Consider the following 10,682-nt stretch of genomic DNA (forward strand, 5'->3'; position numbering starts at 1 on the left):
CAAGTTGTTTCATTGGTTGAACTATTGAATACAACTCACGATTTGTTTTCTTTTGTGGCAAAAGACTGGCATTTTACGTCATTTTTTGGTCAGTGTCAAGCTATAACTTTACGATGGCAACGGTCAGGCTATATGTTAACGATGGCTACGAATCATGACGTAACTCGGCCATGCTACGAATGCACCCTGCCTGTCAGTTTTTTATAGTGTGCGCTTGGCAAAGAGACTCACAACATTGCCATGGGGAAGTATAGATAGTATGCGCTTGGCTAAGAAGCTCACAACATTGCCATCCGGAAGTATAATGGACCAAGACACAAAACTGTGTGTAGTCTGGTGAATACAGTTTAGTGAGATTTACTCATAAACGCGGATGGCAAAAAAAAAAAAAAAAAAAAAAACAATAACAAAGACCCGAGTGACGTCAATTTCGTTCTATCTATAACTGACCAACACAAAAAATTGTGTGTGAACGTTTATAGTCTGGTTTATAGATAGTATGCAGATGACGTCACTCAGGCCTTTATTATTGTTTTTGCCATCCGCGTTTGTGAGTTGTTCTCACTAAACTGTATTAACCAGACTATAGATAGTATGCAGATGACGTCACTCAGGCCTTTGTTATTGTTTTTGCCATCCGCGTTTGTGAGTTGTTCTCACTAAACTGTATTAACCAGACTATAAAAGTTCATGGTTACACAGAGTTTGTGTGTTGGTCCATTATACTTCCGGATGGCAATGTTGTGAACTCCTTGGCCAAGCGCATTCTGTCTATAGTTTAGTGAGAATTACTCATTAACGTGGGTGGCAAAAAAAAAGTAAACAAAAAAAAAAACAAACAAAAAAAACAAACAAAGACCTGAGTGACGTCAATTTCATTCTATCTATACCACTCATGTCATTTTGGTTGAAAAAAAATTATTGAAACCATACTACTTACTACGATATTTTGAAGGATGTTTCTTTGTCATTTTTGACAATTTCTTTTCCACTTTGTTTCTATAAATAGAGTATATCCTTATCAGTAGATATTTTTGCAAATGGTTATCTTGCTTCCAAAATTATATATGAATAAATAGATAAATAAACCAATGAATAAATATAATAAATAAATGCATAAATAAATAGATTAATAAGTAAATAAACGATATTTTTTTAGTTTAAAAAGACGAGGTCGTAAGTTTTCTGTGGAACTGTGTAAGCAATTAATTGCGAAAATTGTGAAAACTGATAAATTTATAGCGTCATCGATCCGGACAGTTTGTGATGAGCACCTTGGAATAGCAAGAATTATTGTATCTAATACCAAACATGACACTTTAAAACAAATAACTCAAAGCATAAACAGAACAATACTTTCGGCAGATTATTACCCGATATTGTCATTCAAGCAAAATGTAAAACCTTTCGAGAATGCAATGAAATTGCAAGATAACTTATGAATAACCAAACAAACAAAAAAAAATTTTTAAAACACGCATAGCCTAGTAGGTTAAAAAAATACCTAAAAGCTCATACTTACCAGACCAAAGAGAGGGGTTTGGCGAGTTATTTTGCAATTTGCCTTTCGGCTTTTCCATTCATGTCATTTTGTTAAAAAGGAAACCACTCAGATTGTCACTTCCCCCTCCAACTCCCCGCTTATGGAAGAGTGGAACGATCATCAACGATCTTTGACGTCATCACGAGAGCTGTGATGTCATCAAGATCAACTTCACGCTCAGAGGAAGTGACCAAGTCTCGTCATCGTGGTTTGGATTCCGGTCAACTTAGCACGATGTTTCCGCAAAGCATACTCTAGAAATGATCCCTAAGAGTATGGTCTTAATACACAAGTGTTGATTGAATGTATTTATTAAACCAACGTAAATATAGAAAGGCAAGTTTTATGATTATCATTTGTAGTGCATAATAAGTGTTTTAATATTGTTAAAAATATTTTCTACTTTAAAACATTATATTTCTATTTTACTATACTTTTATATACATATATTTAATCTTATAAAGCATTAGTAAAATTGTTTGGCTTAATAAATTGATTGATTAATAAGTAAAATTATATTAAAAGGGAGACAACAAAAATCAACACATGTTGATTTCTTCAAAATTTTTATATGATGAAGGGATATAACTTGTATTAATGGTGGCACGAGGAGTAACAACTCAGTTGTCTCCCCTTAACCGTATGATATTTAACCCAAACTTTAAATAAGATCGGGAAAGAGAACGAAAATCATGGAAATGGAATGTGATAAGAATAAAAAAAAAAAGGGGGGGGGGGGGGGGGGAATAAGAAAGAATGCTGCAAGAGCATACTTTGTGTAAACGTGCTAAGTTGATCGGAATCTAAACCGCTTGGTCACTTCCTCTGAGCGTGAAGTTGTTCTTAACATCTCAGCTCTCTTGATGACGTCAGAGATCGTTGATGATCGTTCCATTCTTCCATAAGCGGGGAGTTAGTTGAAAAATTGTTTGTTTATTGTTTATTTTAGTTGAAGGGGAAAAATAATCTTAGTAGTGATTTTTATCCACAATGACACATAAACAACCAGTTCAGGGAAGGACGTGGGTGTTCCGAGTGTAAAACTGAATTAAACCACATTTTCCACATTAAAGACATCCCTTTCTTTCATTTATCGTATTTTGTTGATTAACGGGAAACTCGAAACGTCCACAGTATTTATCTTCGTTAAAAAAATTTGAGCGTACATTTCAATACTTAAACTTATCGTTATTTTTTACATCATTTTAAAACAAATTAGTAGCGGGATTACCCGAATCGTTTCACTCCATTTCTCTAGAAAGTTAAAGATCTGAACAAATGTGCACGAAAGGTGCCAGACAAAGCAAGAACGAAAAATAGAAGGGAAAAAAAAAACATCCCAAAAAATCAGTCTATCTCGACTGGCACCTTTCATACACACTTGCTCAGATTTTTATCTTACACTGGTGCCTGCTCCTTAATTTCTTAATTTGTCTAGGAAGTTACCCAAGAATTTCAAATAATCAGAGATGATTTTATTTTCATTTTCCTATTTGATTTATCTTGTATTATTTCATAGGCACCTTTTCTGATTAAAAGAAAATAATCTTACATCAGTGCCTGTTTCCATATTGTTCCATTTCTTGTTTGTCATGATTACTTAGTTTTTCTAACTTAATTCACGAATGCCTTCTTATATTATATCATATTTATCGAGGTAGAATGTCTCATTTCCTTAATTTGTAAATATATATATATTTTTTTTTACTTTCTATGCCCCCTTCCCCCCCCCCCCCCCCCCCCCTTATGCTTTCTTTCTATTTTTCTTTCTTTTAATTTCCCTTCTACTCCCAGCCCCCTTCTTATTTTTTTCCATATTTTTTTTTCACATAGCTTGATCATGGTTAATGTAAAATAACTCGGTAGTTAAGTCCCACACAATTAACCAATAGGTTTTATGTTCCTTAATTCATGTTTTTCAGAGGAAGCTCAAAATGGATTTTTTTGTTACCTCCCCTTATTATTCACCTTTTCTTTTAATTCTATAAATTCTCACGGATTAAAATAAAATTATTGAAATTATTTCTACAATTCGGAAAATATATTATTTTATAATACATGCTTAACACGTTTACATAATTTTATATTTATATAGCTATTTATTTTTTTGATATACTAATAATATGATGATCATAAAACCGCCTTCAATTTGTTTGTGCCGAATTGATCAGTTTATCGATAGAGATCGTTTAGATTAAGACCATACTCTTAGGGATCATTTCTAGAGTATGCTTTGCGGAAACATCGTGCTAAGTTGACCGGAATCCAAACCACGATGACGAGACTTGGTCACTTCCTCTGAGCGTGAAGTTGATCTTAATGACATCACAGCTCTCGTGATGACGTCAAAGATCGTTGATGATCGTTCCACTCTTCCATAAGCGGGGAGTTGGAGGGTGAAGTGACAATCTGAGTGGTTTCTTTTTCTGACACAATGATGCGAATGCTCTAGGCTAACTACCTAGCCCAACAATGTTATGTTAACTAGCCTTAGCCCTAAAGCTGCAGGATTGCTAATCCAAACTTTGTGTGTGTGTGTGTGTGTATGTTAGAGATAAGTGTGTTATTATCCTATATGCTTTGATGCTTTCACAGTCACTGAAAATGTGTTACTTTTATAAATCTGACATATGTTGTAAAAGTGAGCACGGGAATTGGAGGGAAGAGCTTTCTTTTTAATAATAAAAAATGCTAATCAATACTTATTAATAATTAATTGTAATAACTTACATCAGAAAACCCATGAAAATGAAAACTAGGTCGCTTTATGCTCAAAATAGCTCATGATCTCGTCTTTTTATTCTATTATTATTTCATTTATTCATTATTTCTGTTTTGATGAACGTTAGAAATATAGCTTACCCATATGCAGCAGTCCCAATTATTATCGATAATCTTCATTTTCAACGAGTTAAAATGAAATTTTCCAAAGCCGATCGTATCCATTTTAGAATAACTGATAATGAACTGACAATTTAATGGGACATCATCACTCAACTAACTGAAGTTAGAAGCTGCGAAGACCGCTGCCGAATATTGGTAATAATGCAAATAAACGGCGAGATGATATTTACCGACCTGACACTGCCTGCATCAAGATACGCAACGTCTGCAATTAAAACCCCGATGCCACTCATTAACTTTTCGGCCTCTGTATTTCAGTCACGGGTTTGATTGGGCGAATATAATGAGAGCTACTTTCACAAATTGCATACGAAAAACAAAACGAAAGAGGAGAGTTAAATCAACTATTGTTTGTTAAAAACTAGCAATATTTGTCCGAGTGGTGTCACAAATTCCGCTTCATGATTGGTCAAAAATCTACCACCACAATTCACGATTCGCTTCAAGTGGTCATCGTTCTTAGGATCTTTAGCTTTTGGCGAACACCAGCCTACCGTATCAAGCTCTGGTTAGCTAGGCTACCACAGACCAGATGTGCTTGGCTACTGACTGTTTTGTTTTCCCCATTCGTGTCATTTGGTTAAAAAGGAAACCACTCAGATTGTCACTTCCCCCTCCAACTCCCCGCTTATGGAAGAGTGGAACGATCATCAACGATCTTTGACGTCATCACGAGAGCTGTGATGTCATCAAGATCAACTTCACGCTCAGAGGAAGTGACCAAGTCTCGTCATCGTGGTTTGGATTCCGGTCAACTTAGCACGATGTTTCCGCAAAGCATACTCTAGAAATGATCCCTAAGAGTATGGTCTTAACTTGAATAGTGATGTAAAAAGAATAAGTTAGGCAAACCATATACTTAGCACTGTAAGTTTCATAATTACCATCGCATGTGTATATAAACAAATTAAATATTTATTTGTGACCAAATCCGTTCTACTTTCAAATATATGATTACATAGAATATATTTTAAATTGCTTTTAGAACCAATAATGATTAATCTTTATCAATTAAGAGATTAAAAGGGATTAAAACAATAATGTTTTAATAAGGGGAGACAACAAAAATCAGCGCAAGTTTATTTTTTTAAAATACAACTTTTATAAGTAAGGGATATAACTCATAGTAATTGATTGTAAGAGCCATAATTGCTTAGTAGTTTTCCCTAAATTGTGAAAAATAGTGAAAAGAACGAAAATCGTGGAATGGGGCTCGAGAAAAGAAAAAAAAAAGAAAGAAAAGGAAAAAGAAGAATGATAATGTTACTGAAGAGAGAGAGAGAGAGAGAGAGAGAGAGAGAGAGAGAGAGAGAGAGAGAGAGAGAGAGAGAGAGAGGGAGGGAGAAAGAGAAAGAGAGAGAGTGAGAGAGAGAGAGTGAGAGAGAGAGAGAGAGAGAGAGAGAGAGAGAGAGAGAGAGAGAGAGAGAGAGAGAGAAGGGGGCGGGGGGAATCGGAGGAACATTTTGGTTAAGAGAGACAAACAGAAAACAAAGCAATCAATATTCATTAGGTTTTGAACAGTTTATTTGATTTATATAAAATATGGGTGATAGATGCTAAGGTTTTTCGCTTGTTTGTTTGGGTTTTTGTAATGGTTCTTTTTTTCTTTTTTTTTTTATTTAGTTTGTTTTTTGTTATTTTTTGGGGGTTTTTTTCGGGGTTTTTTCTTCTATTATTGGTTCTCTTTCGATATCGATCATTAGGTACATAATGTTTCTTTACATAAAACACGGCATTTAATTCCAATTTGATTTTGTTTTGTTTTTTGTTTTTATTTTAACCATCGGGGTGTTATTTGTTTGTTTTCATAAAACACAATGGAGGAGTTGTTCTTTATTATTCAAATATTAGCCATTGGGTACCGTAACGGTTCTTTACATAAAATACATTAAGGGAGTTGTATATCCTATAATATTAGCTATTGGGGACTGTAATGTTTCATTACAATGGAGTTGGGTTTTTTAAATTATTATTTGATATTAGCAATTGGATACCGTGATTTTTCTTTTCATAAAATACGATAATTGGTTTGTGTTTTGATCATTTACTAATACCAAATGGGCAATGAAATGTTTCTTTACATAAAACACAATAATGGATTTCAATTGTTGTTTGTTTCTTTGGTTTTTATGAGTTTTTTTTTTTTTTTTTTTTTTTTTTTGTTGTTTTGTTTGTTTGTTTTTTGGTTTTTTATTTCAATATTAACTCATTCATCGATACCAAGGGTATCGTAATGGTATGTTGTTTGTTGTATTTTTTTATATACATAAAACACAGGAAGGAAGTTTTTTTTTTTTTAATTCTTAAATATTAACCATTAAATACTGTAATGTTTCTTTTCATAATTCACGATAATGGATTTCAAGTTGCCTTTTCCTATCCTATTAATCTTAGACATTATGTACTGTAAGTTTTTTTTCTTTTATAAATAGCATGTGTAATTAATTAGACATTTTAAATACAATTTCATTCTATCTTCGTAAAACATGCGATATAGATTTCAAGATATAATTATTATTTATATTGACATTACGTATTGAAATGCTTATCAATAACATACACACACACACATACACACATACATACACAGACACACACACGCATACATATATACATATACACGTCGTTTTAATTCCTTCGTTGGTCTATAATTGTTTGCGTACTACATGAACAATATATAAAGATATCACGTTATACAACAACAAAAACCAAAAGAAAAATTAAAAAATTAAGAAAAGCATAGGAGGGAGTGTTATAATTCTCACATTTAAATTTCACATGTCTGACAAGAAAAACAAAACAAAAACAAAAACATAATTTAAGAAGGTGTTTGGGCAGTGTGCTTTTCAGACATTCTACTGTTCGAGTCCTATGCGGTTACTGCATATGGAAGGGAATGACATCCATCTGGATCTTAGAATCCGTTTGACTGGTCAACCAGTGCTTGGACCCAGTTTTTGAGGGACTGTGGAAAATGTGCACATTTTTATAACAATTATTTTCATTATAACAAACTAATGTATTTATTTATTTATTTATCTATTTTTTTTTATTTATTCATTTATTTATCTATCTATATTTTAGCTATTTTTTTTTTATCATTTTGGTTGATACGGCGAAGATAATTTCTTCTTACTTTTATCTTTAGTTCAAGTTCTAGTTCACATTCAAGATTGTTTATGGAAATATAAATCACAAAAAACATTTCAAAACAACAATAAATAGATGAAAACAAATATAATCTCCCCCCTCCCTCTCTCTCTATATCTCTCTTTCACATACACACACACACACCACACTGTCTCTCCCCCCCCCCTCTCTCTCTCTCTCTCTCTCTCTCTCTCTCTCACGCACTCTCTCTCTCTCGCTCTCTCTCTCTCTCTCTCTCTCTCTCTCTCTCTCTCTCTCTATATATATATATATATATATATATATATATATATATATATATATATCTTTAACAAACACACACACACACTCTATATATCTCTCTTTCACACACACAAACACACACACACAATCTCTCTCTCTCTCTCTCTCTCTCTCTCTCTCTCTCTCTCTCTCTCTCTCTCTCTCGATTTATAAATTTAAAAAGCCTATGATATATTTCTGGGTATTTATAACTCACCAAAATTCCGTCATAGACAGGCCTACATAACTCGTATACAAAGTTCTCCGGCAATGCCTGATCGCGACCCAGTTTCCGACTCTGTTGCAGCGCTTTTTACCATCAAAACAGATGTAACACAATCTGACGGTCAGTTCTTCTAAAGGACGGAGGTGGAGGGACCGCCTGACATTACCTATTGGAAAAACATACAAAAATACTGCATTACCATTTTGAAAAAAGAAAAACAAAAGAAAGAAAAAAAAATTAAAAAATAAAAGATCTCTTTGCAACAATAGTGGTCGATGAACAGCCGATCAAATTGTCAGAAGAAAAATAAAAACAAAAAACAAAACAAAAACAAAAATAAAACAACTACATAAAAAAAAAAGAAAAGCAATGAGGTGTCAATTTTATTTCGATAAGGATATAGATAATGGGAACGACGTGTACTTATTTGCAGGTCAGATCACCCAAATTGTTATGGGCTCATTGTTGTAATGGAACTACTCTAAATCCAACGCATACCATCGTCCATTACAACAATGTTAATGCAGGCCCTTAATCGCGTTCGATTATCTTACCAGCCAATATGTTCACCTAGAACCGGAATAAAGGAAGAAATATTTTTTTAAAGTAGGAGAAAAAGAAAACACAACAATAAGCTACACAAGTCAAAATCAATAAAAGTATAATGCTATAAATAATAATAATAATAATAATAATAATAATAATAATAATAATAATAATAATAATAATAATAATAATAATAATAATAATATGCTATTAATAATAATAATAATAATGATAATAATAATAATAATAATAATAATAATAATAATAATAATAATAATAATAATAATAATAATAATAATAATAATAATAATAATAATAATAATAGTTATGATAAATAATAGTAATAATAATAATAAAAATAATAATAATAATAATAATAATAATAATAATAATAATAATAATAATAATAATAATAATAATAATAATAATAATAATAGTTATAATAATAATAATAATAATAATAATAATAATAATAATAATAATAATAATAATAATAATAATAATAAATAATAATAATAATAATAATAATAATAATAATAATAATAATAATAATAATAATAATAATAATAATAATAATAATAATAATAAAACAAGTTATATTATATAAGACCAAGGGCAAATATCATTTTAAAAAATTAAAATACTGTAAGCTCCGTCTACATACAGCAACATTGAATTCCGAGAATATAGCATCGCACATTTGCTGGCCTGTAGTTATTCCTTTGGCTGCCAAAGCTGGACGTATGACCTCAAAGTTTGGGAAGATGTAATAGCCGGCTGTTGGATCTATCACTTTCACTCCCACCGAACGCAACGTCCTGGTAATGACAAATCAAATTCAATTCCTTACACAATTATCCAATGCATGATGGAGTATATTTTTACCATAACGATGAAGAGAGAAACGAGGAGAAATCAGGTAGATTGAGAAATTATGCAGAGATAAAAAAAACATATATGGATAAATAAGTAAAGGTGGAGGGGTGGGGAATGTATTATTGGTTGTGTTGAAGATAATGACTAAGAGGACAATGATGACAAGGAAATCACGATGATGACGACGACGACGATGATGATGAAGATGATGATGATGATGATGATGATATGATGATGATGATGATGATGATGATGAATGATGATGATGATGATGATGATGATGACGATGACAACGATCATAAACTCACATCCCTCAACATAAGCACATCTAATCCTGAAGGGGGGGGGGGGGGATCCGTGGACAGGTTTTTAGAGCTCTATCACTCTTTCTGAACGCTGGTATATTTATAAATATTGTTTACAGATTGTTTACTCCTTAAGTTATCCAATCGAATCCCTTCTTATCTGGCACTGATTTGACATAAGACTGGTTGTCAGGAACTTGAATGTAAAACATTTTTAAAAATGAATATATATATAAATGAATAAAATAAAAACCAAAAACATCCCTTCCCACCCACCCCTCCATTGCGTCTCATCCTCAAACTACTCACTCCTCCAAAAAAAAAAAAGAAAAAAAAAAGGTGACACAAAAGAAACCTAATGACAAAATTAAACAAACAATATAAACCAAAACAAATGAATAAATGTAATAGGAAATAAAATCAAGCTGAGATACCACAATAGTGTGGTGGTACCTTGCTGAAAAAGCCCCGACCAGGCTCAAAATTCGTGTGGTGTGGAAAATGTAATCATCACATGCAGTGGCTCTTGGAGAGCCCTGAAAAGAGAGAGGGTTACTTCAACATCCCTACACAACTCACTACATCATCACACGTTTTAGTAAATTATATAATTATATATATAAATTTATTGTTGTTTTGGAATTGTTGCGGCTATGTGGTCTTGGGGTATGACACTCGCTTTCGAGTCGGAAGGTCCTGGGTTCGAGCCTCGCTCGGCGCATAGTTGAGTCCTTGGAAAATGCTCTTTAATTTCACATTCTCTCCCGTACTCAGGTGTAACATGAGTACCTGCCGTTAACAGCGTTGTTCTGTCCTAAAAATAATTATAATATCGCCTTACAGGCGTCATGTCTTGTCCTAAATGTTATAT

The 10,682-nt window shown here is 32.6% G+C and overlaps 1 protein-coding gene, 1 long non-coding RNA gene and 3 other non-coding genes across 5 annotated transcripts in view; 1 reads left to right on the top strand and 4 right to left on the bottom strand.

Moving 5' to 3' along the window:
• Positions 1-1,604: 1,604 nt before the first annotated feature.
• Positions 1,605-1,826, bottom strand: LOC144969790 (small nucleolar RNA U3). The gene has a single exon (XR_013644859.1). It is a non-coding gene; the product is annotated as a small nucleolar RNA U3 (small nucleolar RNA).
• Positions 1,827-3,739: 1,913 nt separating this feature from the next.
• Positions 3,740-3,961, top strand: LOC144969797 (small nucleolar RNA U3). Its single transcript, XR_013644866.1, has one exon. It is a non-coding gene; the product is annotated as a small nucleolar RNA U3 (small nucleolar RNA).
• Positions 3,962-5,038: 1,077 nt separating this feature from the next.
• On the bottom strand, positions 5,039-5,260 carry LOC144969792 (small nucleolar RNA U3). Its single transcript, XR_013644861.1, has one exon. It is a non-coding gene; the product is annotated as a small nucleolar RNA U3 (small nucleolar RNA).
• Positions 5,261-5,953: 693 nt separating this feature from the next.
• LOC144967503 (uncharacterized) lies at positions 5,954-8,166 on the bottom strand. Its single transcript, XR_013644401.1, has 2 exons — positions 8,076-8,166; positions 5,954-7,412 (listed from the first exon to the last, which is right to left on the bottom strand). It is a non-coding gene; the product is annotated as an uncharacterized LOC144967503 (long non-coding RNA).
• A 1-nt stretch (position 8,167) lies between these two features.
• Positions 8,168-10,682, bottom strand: part of LOC144969197 (uncharacterized) — a 5,414-nt gene continuing 2,899 nt past the window's right edge. Inside the window, exons 2-4 of the mRNA XM_078908309.1 lie at positions 10,265-10,347; positions 9,295-9,448; positions 8,168-8,250 (exon numbers count right to left, since the gene is read on the bottom strand). Of these exons, the coding sequence (XP_078764435.1) occupies positions 8,215-8,250; positions 9,295-9,448; positions 10,265-10,347 (273 nt within the window). The 3' untranslated portion in view covers positions 8,168-8,214. The remainder of the gene's footprint in view (positions 8,251-9,294; positions 9,449-10,264; positions 10,348-10,682) is intronic.

Source organism: Berghia stephanieae, chromosome 3 (assembly GCF_034508935.2).
Source record: "Berghia stephanieae isolate SIO BIC M18660-M18661 chromosome 3, UCSD_Bste_1.3, whole genome shotgun sequence".
NCBI lineage: Eukaryota > Metazoa > Mollusca > Gastropoda > Nudibranchia > Aeolidiidae > Berghia > Berghia stephanieae.